We start from the raw sequence: 15,444 nt of genomic DNA, 5'->3' as shown, positions 1-15,444 counted from the left end.
CCAGGCTCTTTCCGAATGACCGTGCCGCAGACAGGACCCGGTCCCAACATCTTTGGAGAGGCGCACTGGCTATTGGCAGGCATCTCTTTCCAACCTGACGTCAGCTGAGTGCATTCAGCTTCAAAGTAACTGCATGCTTTCTTCCCGCTGACATCATTTCCAGGAATAGACACACCAATTACCACCCCAAAACCCGGTGCCGAGCAGGAAATGAAGTGGCAAAGGATGTGATGCTGACGTGTGAGGATCTGTGCAGTGCCCAGCAGGCACGGGCCCCTGTCCATGATGATTTCCCAGTGTAGCTTTCCAGGCAGATGCCAACCTGCTGGGTCAGCAGCATTCAGAGGCTGCTGCGGCTGCGGCTGCGGCACGCTATGAACGGGGCAGTTGGCCTTCCTTTCCTTTAAGACTGGGGTAGGGGTGGATTAGTCCAAGGACTGTGGGAGTAAAAAAGTTTGGGAACTGTTTTTGTTTTTTGTTTTTGTTTTTTTTTTTTTCGAGACAGGGTTTCTCTGTATAGCCCTGGCTGTCCTGGAACTCACTTTGTAGACCAGGCTGGCCTCGAACTCAGAAATCCGCCTGCTTCTGCCTCCCGAGTGCTGGGATTAAAGGCGTGCGCCACCACGCCTGGCTGTTTTTGTTTTTTTTAAAGATTTATTTATTTATTTAATGTAGGTGAGTACACTGTAGCTGTCTTCAGACACACCAGAAGAGGGCATCAGACCCCATCCCAGATGGTTGTCTGGGATGGGGTCTGATCATGTGGTGGCTGGGACTTGAACTCAGGAACTCTGGAAGAGCAGCCATTGCTCTTAGCCTCTGAGTCATCTCTCCAGCCCCCAGAAACTGTTTTTTAAAAAATTTTACTAGCCAGGCAGTGGTGGCACACGCCTTTAATCCCAGCACTTGGGAGGCAGAGGCAGGCGGATTTCTGAGTTTGAGGCCAGCCTGGTCTACAGAGTGAGTTCCAGGACATCCAGAGCTACACAGAGAAACCCTGTCTCGAAAAACAAAAAAAAAAAAAAAAGAAAGAAAGAAAGAAAGAAAGAGAGTGTGAGTGCTTGCAGTACCACCAGTGCCCAGAAGAGGGCATCACCTGCTGGAATCCCAGGCAGTTAAAATCTCCCATGTCCCTGCTGAGAACCAAACGTGGGTCCTCTGCAAGAACTGCACGTGCTCTTACCACCAAGCTATATCTCTAGGGCCCTCCCCAACATCTTTTTTTTTTTTTTTTCCTTTTTGTGACAGGCCTCTTGTAGCTCAGGCTGGCCCGGCCACCCAGGGAGTCCCTGTCTGAAAATTACTCTTATTTTCTAATGAACACACCCCACAAGGACACACACAGAAGCCTTCTCTTTCTTCTTATCTCTGATAGTATCTGCCAAAAGGGAGGGTCCGGAGTCTTTTTTGTACCTGCCAGACCTCTCCGTGGCCCTGGCCAGCCTGGCACAGAGGAGACAGGAGGAAGGCAGACTCTGACTGGCTGGGGACGTAGCAATATCTGACTTCCTGCTTCTTCATTCTGGGTGCTTTGTGTGGCCGCAGGGGCTTTCTCTTCAGTATTTCTAGAAGATTCCCTGGCTTGATCATACTTTTTCTCTTGTTCCTTTCTCCAAATGGGTTACCAGCAGACCTCAGAGTTCCCTCCCCAGCCTCACCTCTGTTCTCCATTCTTCCCTCACACAGATGTCCAGTTGTTCTGAAGCTGGTATTGCCCGGGGCCTGTGCCCTCACTGCCCAGACACTCACCCTTTGCCAACAGGTACTTGAGTCGCTAGACCAGGCTGTCTGGTGGCCTATTAGAGTCTCACAGAGTGTCTGCCCTGTGGTTGCCCTAGCTTCTGCCTAAGACTGGGGAAACAGAGTTTCAGACAGAGGAGGGCAAAGCTGTGTCTTGGTGGAGATCAAAGCTCCACTTGATGGAGCCCAGTGAGGCTGGATGTCTTGGTGATACTGTTCTACCCTGGGGGCTCCCTGAGTCCTGAGCCAGAGACTCATAAGTAAATGCTGAGCGAATGCATGATAGCTGTATGGCTGAATGAGGGGGGAGTGGGAGGGGGAGAATGAGGGGGGGAGATCTTTCCCGGGTGAGTCTTGCCTCTTGGGCCCAGGACTAGGGCTTCCTCACAAAGCAGAGTGGAGCTAAAGTTTCAAAGACAACCTTCTACACAAATGAACAACCAGGGAGAGAAAAACAAAACAAAACAAAAGCAAAAAATAGCAAAACCCAACCAACCAAAGAAAACCAATGGATGAGCAAGACTACTAGGGGAGTGTGTGTGTGTGGGGGAGCTTGTGGCCAAACCTGCCGACCTGAGTTCGATTCCTGGAACACTTGTGCTGGAAAGAAAGAACCAACTTCTCAAATTGTCCTCTGACTTCATGTGCACTGTGCCCACGCTAAATAAATAAGTAATAAATAAATGCATTTTTTCATTCAGATTAAGAGAATGAGATAATGCTGAGCTTTGGGGAGAAAAATCTGACAAGAGGAGGTCATGGGTGGAAGCATGAAAGGTCCACTGTGAGGTGAGGATGGGGTTTCTACCAGGTGAATGGCAGAAAGAAACCTGTGGGTTAGAGGAGTGGACCCCAGGGCAGGAGGAACAGCACATGCGAAGGTCCTGAGGTTGATGGAGGCAGCTGTGTTGAGAGCAGAGAACACTCAGGCTGTAACCAGCCCCCAGACCACACTAAGACGGACCCCACATTATAGACACCGTTCTGACCTTAAAACCTATGATGCAGACCTGGGATGACAAAGCCAGAGGGAGCCATGCTATGGGGACCCTGCGATAGCTAATCTCCATTGTCAACTTGACCATGTCCGGAATCAACTAAAACCCAAACTCCTGGGAAGGATTATACTTGATGGGATCTTTTCAGGTGGGAAGATCCACCTCAAGTGTGGGCCATGCCTTCTGGTGGCAGCCCACATGAACGAACACAGAGGACAAAGAGGAAAAGGTTTGCTTTTTGCCTCTTTGCCTTGACTCTTGCTGGCAAGTTCATCTGTTCTGTTGCTGAGGCGTGCCTTTGCTGGTAGTAGAACCAATTCCAATGCAGACCAACCTGCTGAGACATTCAGCCTCCTGGGTTGGACAGCTACCAGGTATTTTGGTCTTGTGACCAGGAGACAGCCTTTGTTGGACAGCCAAACTATAGCCCATAAGCCATTCTAATCCATATCCATATATACATATATATGGATATACACACACATACATATATGTACGTATATACATACCTATGTACATACAAACACATACATACACACACACACACACACATATATATATATATACACACACACATACATATATATATATACACACACACACATATATATATATACACACACACACATACATATATATATATATACACACACACACACACACACATATATATATATACACACACACATACATATATATATATATGTTGCTTCTCAAAAGCAGTGGTTCTCAACCTTCCTAACACTGTGACCCTGTAATACAGTTCCTCTTGCTGTGGTGACCCCCAACTATATTTAATATATTAAAATTATTTTTGTTGCTACTTCCTAATTGCAGTTCTGCTACCATGATGAATCAGAATGTAAATATCTAGTATGCAGGATATCTCTGATATGTGACCCCACCCCCCAAAGTGGTCTCCACCCACAGATTGAAAACTGTGACTAGCCAGGCGGTGGTGGCACACGCCTTTAATCCCAACACTTGGGAGGCAGAGGGAGGCAAATTTCTTCGTTCAAGGCCAGCCTGGTCTACAGAGTGAGTTCCAGGACAGCCAGGGTTATACAGAGAAACCCTGTCTCAAAAAACCAAAAAAAAAAAAAAAAAAAAAAAAAAAAAAGAAAGAAAAAAGAAAGAAAAGAAAGGAGACAATTGTGACTAATAATGAACCCTGACTAATAGGGGCTGTCACTGTGCAGGATTCAGGCAACTTCCTGCCAGTCTTTGTACTTGCCACAGTTGTATAACACAATGGCTTGTATCGAGCCAAGGCTCAGAGAGGTTAATTCACTTGCCCAAGTCACAGAGCCTGCACATAGCAAAAATAGGATTTGAGTATGGGTCTATTAAAGCCTGACCCATTGGAGGACAAAACATGCATTTAGGAGTGAGAAACCATGCTTGGGGCCTGGAGAGATGACTCAGTGGGCAAAACCACTTGCTCTGAAGGTTCAAGGTCCTGAGTTTGAATCCCCTGGCCCCCACATAATGAGACCTGGTCATGCATTTCTGTAATCATTCTCAGTACTAAGGGTCAGAGATGGGTGAATCCCGAGAGCTCTCTGACCAGCCAGCCTAGATGAAGTCTTGAATTACACACACGCGCGCTCGCGCGCGCACGCGCACACACACACACACAGGAGACATACTACACATGCAGAGATGACATGTAAAAGACTAACCTTGAGTTAAAGAGAAATGCTGGATGTGTATAGTAACTGCCTAGCCCAGTGGGAGGCCCTGGGGTTCATTCCCAGCACCCAAAGATAAAACCACAAAGAGACAGCAAAAGGAGGACACTGGCCCTCAAAGGGCTGCCCACTCTCTGGAGGATGCAAAGCCTTCTGGGACCCTGCCAACCACTCTCATTAAGTGACCTCTGACTTGGTCTCAGCTTTTATTATTCTGGGACATTAAAATCAGTTTAAGGTGACCCAGATTTGGAGCAGGGCGCGTCAAGGCAATGTGGGATGACAACTGAGTCTCAGTGACCTCTGCATGAAATCAAAGATGTTCCCCAGTGCCGCCCCACCATTCCCCAGCCAACGCCGCCGCTACCAACCCCGCTGGGACTGATTATTAGCGGGTGTGCATGAGTGAATTTCGGGGTCACAGTGGCTAATCGGATCCAGCCAGGCTGAGGCAGGTGACCCGAGCTCTTGGATAAGGAGATTAATCTAAATCTGTCAGAGAAGGCATCTTCTCAGGGCGGCTTGGGAGCCAGGAAGCTGAGCTTGAGAGCCCCTCTTCACGTACACAGCTTCTGTGGCATGTGCAAATCCATCACTGAGGCCAAGCCCCTACACTATGGGTCGGGAAACCCCGATTGCAAAGCACCTCGGGGAAGGAGCAGGGAAGCAGGGTATGTGTATGCGTGTGTGTGTGTTGAACTGGGCCACCTTCTGATCCATGCCAGCTGATGGTCTTTGAACAGAGCCTGGTCCAGTCTGGGTTGGGGACCATGGCTTTGCCTGGTGGTCTGTGTGATGTCATTGCCCTATGCTGAGCCTGAGTTGGCCAACTCCACCTTGGCTCTGATGTTTTATGCACTTTGTGTTTTCAGCTTTCTCAGCCCTGTAAAGTCAATGGTCAGCATGGTTGGCTGACTCCCGTTTCCCTACCAAGATAATGGCTGACATCCCTAGGACTGCAAGCAGAATCAGATGTTTCACCAGGCTCTGGCACTGCCCACAAAGGGGTCACTGGGTGGTGGTACAAGCAGCCGGGAGGCCTCAGATCTTTCTAGAATTATTTGGTTGTTCCACCCACGATCATGTAACCCAAGAGTCTCCTTTGAGCTATGGGTGGCACACACATGCCCAGTACTGATGAGTCCTTGGAAAGAGCCACAAATACACCTTTTTCCTCACGGCCAACTCGACTTGGCCCTTAATTCGACTTTTCCCAACTTCTTGGCTACTTCCTGAGGTGGGTCATGGTCACCATATTTTCAGGAGAGAAACTGAGGCTCAGGCATGGGAAGTGGGTACCAAGCTGTAGAACCCCAGGAGGGCAGGGACACAAAGGATGGAATGGTCAACAGAGTCTTCAGGAACCGGAAGTCTGGAAGTAGAAGCTTCCAGGTTCCACTTGTCACCAAGCCCCGAGTCCTTTGCTCGATTTTGCTTCCTCTGCTTGACGTGTGGTCCAGGTTTCTCTGCATGGTTCCAAGAAGGCTGCCATAGCTCCAGACATCACAGCCAGAATCCATACTAGAAAGAAAGGCGGACCAGTTACTGATGATGTCCATGGACTCAATCATGTCACAGTGGCTGCAAACAACCACACGTTATTGGATTTTTAGTCTTTCTGATGCTGTGAGTTTAGCTATTTATTCTGTCCCATGGGCATTGGCTGGGGCTATTTGCTAAACAGCTGTGCTGTGCTGGGGCTGGGAGGTTGAAGGAGGCTTAGTTTTGCACACATGTCTAAGGCCTCATGTGGCTTCTCTGGTTGTCTACCAGGAGTTTCCTCACAGGTGGCCTTATGGCCATTTTTCATGGCAACTGGCCTCTCCTCTCTAAGCCCTAGCCAGAAACTGCCCCAGTATTCCCCACACCACAAAAAGGTATCTACACAGTTCTGACTCCAGGGGAGAGAGTCCCTTTTCTCTCTTGGTAGGACTGTGGGTTTGCAGCGAAAGCTTAACTTAGTAGGTCTGCCTTGTCCAAACCCTGAACATTCCAAAGGAAGGCATGTCCCTGCCGAGTCTCCTGGAAGATAACCTCCCAGTCCCCAGACAAACATTGTGAGGGCCTCCGGCCTTGTATTTGAGCTGGGTCTCTATTGTAGGTGAGACCCAGTGACTAAGATTGGTAGTCTATGCCCATGTGACCAACTCTCAATAAACATCATAGATGCCAAGGTCAGGTGGCATTTTCTGTCAGCAATTTGTGTCTCATGACAAAGCCTTGTGAACTCAGCTCTCGGCCCATTGTCTCCCGGACTCTGACCCTTGTCTTTAATCTTGCAGCGTTTAGTCTGAGCCTTGCCACCATGATAAGCCATGGGCAGCTTCTAGGTGTTCCTTCAGTCTTTTCTGATGGTTTGCTGAGCACAGCTGGTTCCAGTCACCTTCTTCGGAGGTGGTCTACAATCAAAAAAGTGATAGCAGGAGATTCTAGCCTTCTCAGGGTGCTCCTCCCGCCAGGACACATCCCCCAGGCTTCTCTCCAAGCCTCCCTTGCCTGGACGCTTGCCCAGCTTTGCTATCTTAGGCTGGGTGCGGCTAAATGGTCACAGTAATCTACTCCCAGGACTGAACATTCTCAGCAGGAGCTGGTGAGAAAGATAAGCCGGAGGTTTTGAACGTGATACCAAGAGAGAGTTAGCTTTCCCAGAGGAGGAGACCAAGGCCAAGAGATGTCAAGAGCTATGTCCAAAGTCTCACAGTGGATGGTAGCCCAGGTCTGTGTGACTCAAGGACCCAGACATTCAGGCAGTGATGAGGATGGGAAGACTCTGTGGAAGTAGGCCGGGCCACCAGAGTGTGTCACAGGCGGCCATAGAAGGGAGGGGACACGGCTGATGGCATTCTCAGAGTTCTCTACATTCTTAGAGGGCTGGAGAGAAAAAAATCTTTCTCCTCTATGAAGAGAAGCTGACATTGACCTGAAAAAATGTTTATGTCACATTTATTTATTGATCGGGGCAGCAGCAAGCGTATGTCACAGCACACGTGTGGAGGTCAGAGGACAGCATTCTGGAATCCATTCACTCTCTCTGCCTCGCCCAGCAATTGAACTCAGGCTTGGCAGCAGGTGCCTTTACTGGGTGAATCTCACCAGCCTGGCATTGGCTTTGGAAAATAATACAAGGGCTAGCTAGGGCTGAGGGGCCTGGGTTTGATGGCAGCACGTGTGTAAGAAGCCAGGTGTGCCCTGGTGCTCCGGAGTGGGTGGGTAGCAAGAGGCTCGAAGGAGCCTGATGGCCAGCCAGCCCCAGGTCTCAGAGGAAGAAAAAAATGTCTTAAAAAGCAAGGTATGGGATTAGAGCTTTAGCTCAGTGGTAGGGTGCATGCCCTAAGCCCCTGGGTTCAGTTTTTTGCTGGGGGGGGGGAGGAAAAGAAAAAAATCAACTTAACTGGGACTGATGGGTGGAATCACAAATCAGGAACTTCCTCAGAACCTGCTCTCAGGGGATTTAGGAAGAGGAAGGAGAAGGCATACGGGCCGTGGGCTGAGCCATTGCCTGATTTGTGTGGAGTGGCTCACCCTGACCCACCAGGGAAGACAGACTGCCCCTGGTGTGCTGCCCCATCAGACCCTGGCTAACTAGAGCTGGAAGAAGTCAAGCTCTTCTAGAGTTGGTTCAGGGCCCAGTTCTCCATTAGCAGCAAAGAGGGGCAGGGGGAGTTGGGGATCGAGGGTAGGGTGGGGTGGTGGGAGACACTTGTCCCTGCTGTTGAGGTCTTGGGGTTTCAGCTGAACTCTCTAAACTGACAAGACCTATCTCCTGCTTACTCTTCTTTGGAGGCCTGCTTCTGCAAAGGAGCCTGGGAGCTGTAGTTTTTAAAGCTGTAGTTTTAAGTTCTTCCCATGCCATCCCAGGAGAAAGGAGAAGGAAGAGAGGGGAGAGGGGAGAAGAGAGGAGAGAGAATGGCTCAGTGCCCTTGCTGAGGAGGGCAGGGCCACCCTTTCCTCAGAGCATCTTGTCCCTCCTACGACCTCCAGATGGAGGCCAGGTGTCCCCATGTCCCCAGTATCTTGCAGGGTCATGGACCACAGTGTGGTGCCAAATTGAATTGAATGCTGGCTTCCCTCCCAGGCTGGTCCCCATCACTACCCTCTGGACAGAGTCCCTGCAGTTCAGGACACAAGAAGGTCACCTCTTTGTCGTAGAGAAGGTGGGGAGGGCATATGGTGGAGTGGTTGTTAGCAGAGTTTTTGGATAAAGCTGGGGTGAATTAGGGGCTCAACATGGCTGCCTGTCTCAACATGCAAATTAGAAAGAGGCTTGGGCAAAGACATAGACAATGTCTTTGTGTCAGTCAGTGTGGCTACCCTGGGAAGAAGAGATTAAAAAAGGGGATTTGATGACGCTAGGTTTATCTCCTGACGGAAGCTTTCGGTTAGATTAGAGGAAGATTTGGTCAAGGGGCTGGCTTGTCTGTGAGTTCTGATGTTCCTGGTATCCAAAGCGGCTGCAGGTTTAGGGTAAGAGGGAGACCTTCATGTCCCTTTGTCAGGGCTGGAGGTGAGGGGTGGGGGTGTGGTGACAGTCTGGAGCAATGCATTGTGGGAGATGAACTTTATCTGCCTCTTCAGTCTCAATTTTTGCATCTTCAGACTTCCAGGCCCTGAGCTCAGCCAGATGGACGGTGTCCTGAGGGATCAACACACTGAGACAAGCAGGAGTCTGACCTCAGGCGAGGGGACAATACCGTGAAGACTTGAGCACAGCACGCGGGTGCACCTGTTCAGTCTGAGCACTCAGGGCCAAATGGATCTCTATGCGTTTGAGGTCAGCCTGGTCTACATAGTGAGCTCCGAGACAGCCCAGGCTGTAGTGAGATGTATGTAGTAAGACCCTGCCTCAAAACACACAAACCAAAAGGATCAAGTAAATGTACTCTAGCCTGCTTCCTTTAATAGATATAGTGCAGCTCACTTAAAACCCTCCTTTAGGGCTGGTGAGATGGCTCAGTGGGTAAGAGCACCCGACTGCTCTTCCGAAGGTTCAGAGTTCAAATCCCAGCAACCACATGGTGGCTCACAATCATCTGTAACGAGATCTGACTCCCTCTTCTGGAGTGTCTGAAGACAGCTACAGTGTACTTACATATAATAAATAAATGAATCTTTAAAAATATTTTTTTAAAAAACCCCTCCTTTAGCTGGCCTGGTGAGGCATGCCTTTAAGCCCAACAGTCTGGAGGCAGAGGCAGGTGGATCTCTTGTGAGTTCAAAGCTAGCCTGGTATTCCATAGCAAGTTCAAGGACAGCCAGGGCTACATAGTAAGACCCCATCTCAAAAGAAAAGAAAAGAAAAGAAAAGAAAAGAAAAGAAAAGAAAAGAAACAAACAACAACAACAACAACAAAAACAACCCAAAAACAGTCAACGCAATACTGTGGGTTAGTGACAAAGGGCCACACCAGCAGCAGGTGACTTCACAGTCTTTTAGTTAGCTCCAGTACCCAACACTTAGACTCAGTAACAGCTAGTCAATCAGTCCGGAGCTGTCCTGCGGTGGGAGGGGTTCATGCCCAGAGTAAAGTTTCTGGCTTGAAGATCTAATTGGACAAAACTGAGCCAAGCCTTCTTTTCCTGTCCAGTCAGAATGAGAGCAGATGGAGACCACCGCACGCCACAGAATGACAGGCAGAGGGCCCTGTGTGGACATGGCCTCTGTACCTCAGTTCCCTCGCTGAACATTAAAGTGCTGGGATCCAAGGCTGAGCTCCCCTTGGCTTGACCCCAGTGCCTGTGAACTCAGTTTAAAGAATTCAAACTGGGGTGTGGAAGAGAGGCACGTATATCACAGAGCGAGTGGAGAACATTCTCCAGGGGTGGTAGTTTTCAGGGTGGGGGGCAAGTGATCAAGGCACCCACCTACCCTTCAGACAGGCTCTGTACAATTCCTAAGGCCCCCAGAGCCCGCCAGGTTGGTGTCATGTTCAGGGGACTGACTGGCCATTCTGCATCCACTGTTCTGGGAAGGGATAATCCTAACCCATGTTTTTTGTTTGTTTGGTTGGTTTTGGTTTTTTCGAGACATGGTTTCTCTGTATAGCCCTGGCTGTCCTGGAACTCACTCTGTAGATCAGGCTGGCCTCGAACTCAGAAATCCACCTGCCTCTGCCTCCCAAGTGTTGGGACTAAAGGCATGCGCCACCACTGCCCGGCCTAACCCATGTTCTTTATCACTAAGCACACTGCTAGATAAGGGTCTTGTAGGATGTAGACAGTTGCTTGGGTTTGAATGACTCGTAATTAACAGACTCGGGAAGTTCTGAGACGACTCTACCGTGGGTCAGAACTGTGACTCAGAGTCCACTCTTTTGGCTTCTAATAAAAGTCCTGAAGTTGCAGCTCCAGGTTTTCCCAGGGGCCGATGACCGGGGAGGGGTGCCCTATACTTACCCTATACCCGCAGTCACTATCTGAGGAGCTAGCCAACATTGTAGACCATCAGCCACTGGTCTCCCTTAGGCTTGCAACAGGGCTGCCAGCAACCAACAGAGGCAGCATATCTCCTATTTCCTTTTCAGCGACAGCAAAGCACCTTCCTCTTCTCTAACCTTGGGCTGTGGGAAGCTCCTCTGGTGCCTTTGAGACCACGACCAGTAATTATAAGCCCACCCCTGTGGCAGACTCCAGGAAATAATGCACCCCACCCCCGCTGTTGCCCCCAGACATGGTTTCTCTGTGTAGCTCTGGGTGTCCTGGAACTCAACTCTGTAGACCAGGCTGGCCTTGAACTCAGAGATCTGCCTGTCTCCGCTTTCCGAGTGCTGGGATTAAAGGCATCGATAGATCCACTGCCTGGCACCAGTTAGTCTCTTAACGTTCCTAGTCCAAGCATTGACTGGGAAGGATGGGCTGATTTGGGTATCTGACCGCCGTGGAGACTGTCTTGCTGTGTGTGCTGGTTCCATTTGTTTACCGCTGGCAGCTTTGTTTGCTCTAGGCTACACTGGGGGCGCACGCGAGGGGCCGTGGCGGGGGTGGGGGGGTGGGGGTGGGGTGGGGCTCGTTCTTCTTGGCAAGAGGGCCGAGTTCTGCACCCAGGAAGAACCGCGATGGGAAACCTTCGCCAGAGAGGCATGTTTCTAACCACTGCCCACCCAGTGGCAGACAGTGGAGAGCAGCCGAAACAGCAGGACCCGAGGGCAACTTCCAGATGGTGAAGGGCGGACCGGGGTAAAGTCATTGCCTAACCTGCCCCAGGTTTAATCTCCAAACTCTGAAAACAAGTCGTTTTAGGTCACTGTGTAACAGAAAGGAGGTATTTAATGGTGAAGCGAGAGGAAAGAGAGTAGTAACCCAGGGAGGGAGGGAATGGAAGCTGGCTTGGTGGCCAAGGTGGCCAAGGTGTTTGACACAGGGCAGCTGAGGGTAGCCCAGGAATGCGTTGCCCTGTCCCCTCTGGTAAAATGCGGGTTCTCCGTGGGTCCGGTTGTCTCGGCTGTCCTTAGAGAACGCGAGTCGCCGCTGTCACAAAGGCGCGGGTTCCAGGGCGGAGAACGCGGGGTGCGGAGCTGGCTGCCACTTAGACACACGAGCCGCCACTACCGGGAGCCGCGGGAGCCGTGGGTGGTAAGTTAGGGTACACACAGCGCCCCCTGCCGGGGATGAGCAGAGGTGAGGCAGGAACCAGCCACTGCCACCATAAACGCTCCCCAAACTCAAAGAGCTATATGTGCTCTCAAGCGACTGTGTATTTATTTATTACGTATCCATTCACTTACAGCACAGACTGACCTTGAAGTAAAGCTACAGCCAAAGATCTTGACCTCATGATCTTCCTGTTTCCACCTCCCGCGTCACTCAGGCCAGCACCACCACGCCCACCTTTTGTTTTCTTTTTAAAACAAATTGATCACGTCGTGAGGGTGGCTGAACCACAGCTCAGTTCCCCACAACACTAAGCACACAGTAGGCGCTTGTTTGTATGCCAAATCGACTTAGACATTCACACTGCCACAACTCTCATGATTTATAAGTCCCCAGAAATTTCATTTCAAATTGTCTCATGAAAAGTTCTTCCTGTCTGGTGTGATAGGACGCGATCCAGTGACATCTTCTGGTCTGGCTAAGCCTTGAGGTTTTGGTGTTTATGGTTTCTCTCCCCATGCTAGTATGATTCATAGAGCCCCATGGAACTGGCTGACCTAGATTCCCCAGGTTAAAATTCAGTTACTAAATTCTCTCCAGTGTACAACAGGAATTACTGGTCCACGGAAGTGGGAGGGGATTATGCAGATTAGGGGAGGGCGTGGCCCTCCCCACTGTCTAGATGGGGAACTGAGGCTCCAGAGAGCAGCACAGATGTACCTGAGGTCCGTTAGAGGCTGGGCAAGAATGTGAATGGAGAACCTGGAATTCCACATAGGACCTCGCAGTTTCTGGGACACAGTGGGCCTAACAACCCTTTGGGGCTTGTCTGCTAATGTCCCCACTCCTAAGTGCCTCTGGGCAGGTAGCATTCAAGTTCTGATATGATAAAATGTTCCTCTGGGTTGCTGGTTGCTGGTTCCTGATCCTAGAAGTGGGGTATGGGTGGGGTAATCACAGCGTAGGCAGGGTTTCAACTCTGTTGTGTGTGTGGGTGTGGGATAGGTATGTATCAGTGGGTAGTGCTGGCCTAGCCTGCATGAAGTACCGGATATGGTAGCACATGCCTCTAATCCCAGCACTTTGGAGGTGGAGGCAGGAGGATCAGGAGATCAAGGCCAGCCTTGGCAGCATACTGAGTTTGAGGCCAGCCTCGACTACAGGAGACTCTGTCCCAAAGTCAAAAAAACCAAAACAGCTCCATCAGGTTGATCATCAGAGGCCTCTGTGCCCCTTTCCTTTAGAGATGTGAGGAGAAGGGTAAGTGACAGGCTGGAGCCATCTGCCCAGGTCCTAATAATAAACTGGGGAGCGGAAGAAGTTCCGGTGCGATCGGATCTTGGGGGGAGGGGCTCTTGTTACACCCGGCGCCATCTGCTGTGTCCCCTTGTATGCCAAGCTGTGGGTGGAAGGGGACTATGGGAGGGAGGAGAGGCGCATGGGTCCTCACTGCCAGCAGGGTGGCCCACTTCCTTTTTCCTCTCTCATTCTGGGCAGGACATTGCAGACAGAGGAGACAAAGAGAGACGGAGAAAGAGGTGGGCTTGCTGGCTTTGACCTCCAGGACCCAGTGTCTAAGCAGAAGGGAAGCTCAGATCCATCTCAATGCCAGTGGTAGGTGACAACAGCTTGTCACTCAATGTCCCTTCACCTACCCATCATCCCTACCCCACCATCCTAACTTTATAGATGGGAGGCCAGAGATAGTGACTTTCTCAAAGTCTCCCAGTGGTGTAGGACTTAAACTTAGGAACCTCATGACTTCTCAACCCAGTAAGACACTACTCCATCGAGTTTGACTTGTCACCTGGCAGCCCAGGGTGGGTCTACCCTACGACAGACAGGCACATGCCATCACCCCAGGGTGGGCTTCCCTTTGTCCTGGGAACCCCACCTGGAGACTTCTCTGGTCACCTGGGCCTCCTCTTTCTCTATCTTGCCCTGAAGAAAAAATACAGATGGACTACCACTGTAGGTCGTGTGGGCATCCTCTTTCTCTGTCTTGCCCAGATGAAGAAAGTCAGGAGGAAGGGCTCTTCAGGCCTTTCGGAACTTTCCGAGAAGGCCAGGGAGCAGCTCGCCCAGGCAGAGCTACGGAAACTGAGGCAGCAGTTCCGCAAGATGGTAGACAGCCGCAAGTCCTTCAACTTCCGCCACCAGCGTATGATCGCCGGCCAATAGTAAGAGGGGTGTCCTGGTGTGGGTCTCTAGGGTACTGCTCGGGCTGGGGGAGTACACTGAACCCACCTGGGGACCAGAGGCCTTTGATCCTATGCTCTAGAGCTTCACGGGAAGATATCCAGTGAGCAGGATCCAGGAGTCTAGGAGACCCCGGAGTGGGGGCGGGGGTGGGGGCGGGTGGCCCTCAACCAAGCCCCGTTTTTCTCTCAGATGCCCCTTGTCTAGTCCAATAAGCTGTAGCAGTGACGGGGCGGGGCCGAAGGATCCCAGAGGGGCAGGGAATGTTCTGGTGCTGCTGCAGCAGCCTTTTGCAATTGGGGGAACCTGTCTGTAAGCCTCTTTCTGCATGAGCAGAAGCCAGCCTCCATCGAAGAGGACCTCGCTGTCGGGATGTTTGGAGTTCAAAGAAGGGCGGGTGCGAAGGGATCTTTCCTTTCCCATGGATTCCTTTACTCCTGGGCTAGGCTGGTTCCTACTCTAGTGTACAACACTGTCAAATTTTAAAAGGCATTTGTTTTTCCAGAGCACTTTAGCGCCCTCTGTTGGAAAAGCGCTCATTATGTAGAACAAGACAAAATGTTTTGGGTTGGTAAGAAGATTCAGCTAGTCTGATGGCCTGAGTTCGGTCCAAGAGACCCACAAGGTTAGAAGGAAAGAACTGACTTCCACGTTGTTTCCCGATTTCCAGATGCACAGGGTGGTATGCTAACACCCATACATATGTTCATACATTCATGCATAAATAAATATATGCTGACAAACGAAAGTGGACCCTGGAGAGGTGGCTCAGCAGTAAAGAGCACTTGCTGCTCTTGCCCCAGAGAAAGGCCTTGGCCAAGGGTTCAAGGTTACTGTACACTTCCACGTTGATACAGACTTCAGAGTCCTCCTCCAGGTTTTGTTCATGCATGTGTACATATGTAGAGGTCAGAGGTCAATTTTCAGTAGCTCCTCAGCAGCTGTCCTTCTTTTTTATTTTTTATTTTATTTTATTTTATTATTTTTTTTCCGAGGGTTTCTCTGCGTAGTCCTGGCTGTCCTGGAACTCACTCTGTAGACCAGGCTGTCCTCGAACTCAGAAATCTGCCTGCCTCTGCCTCCCAAGTGCTGGGATTAAAGGCGTGTGCAACCAACCATGCTCAGCCGTCTTTTTATTTATTTATTTTTTAAGATTTTATTTATTTATTATATGTAAGTACACTGTAGCTGTCTTCAGATCTTATTACAGGTGGTTGTGAGCCACCATG

At 50.3% G+C, this 15,444-nt stretch overlaps 1 protein-coding gene across 16 annotated transcripts in view; it reads left to right on the top strand.

Moving 5' to 3' along the window:
- The first annotated feature begins 5,838 nt into the window (after nt 1-5,838).
- Nucleotides 5,839-15,444, top strand: part of Ccdc63 (coiled-coil domain containing 63) — a 30,029-nt gene continuing 20,423 nt past the window's right edge. For 3 of the 16 annotated variants that reach the window (XM_011248229.3, XM_011248222.3, XM_006530389.4), the window contains exons 1-3: nt 11,891-11,998; nt 13,514-13,630; nt 13,964-14,196. In XM_011248229.3, coding sequence (XP_011246531.1) covers nt 13,622-13,630; nt 13,964-14,196 — 242 coding nt within the window. In that variant the 5' untranslated portion in view covers nt 11,891-11,998; nt 13,514-13,621. Of the gene's footprint in view, nt 6,056-9,025; nt 9,201-11,582; nt 11,603-11,890; nt 11,999-12,862; nt 12,882-13,095; nt 13,277-13,513; nt 13,631-13,963; nt 14,197-14,720; nt 14,841-15,444 lie in introns of those variants that run through there. The other 13 variants (NM_001384201.1, NM_001384200.1, NM_001384199.1 and 10 more) reach the window with 11 other exon arrangements.

The sequence above is a fragment of the Mus musculus genome, chromosome 5 (assembly GCF_000001635.26).
Source record: "Mus musculus strain C57BL/6J chromosome 5, GRCm38.p6 C57BL/6J".
Taxonomy (NCBI): domain Eukaryota; kingdom Metazoa; phylum Chordata; class Mammalia; order Rodentia; family Muridae; genus Mus; species Mus musculus.
Note: the sequence above shows the minus strand (reverse complement) of the source record. Positions and strands in the feature narration are given on the sequence as shown.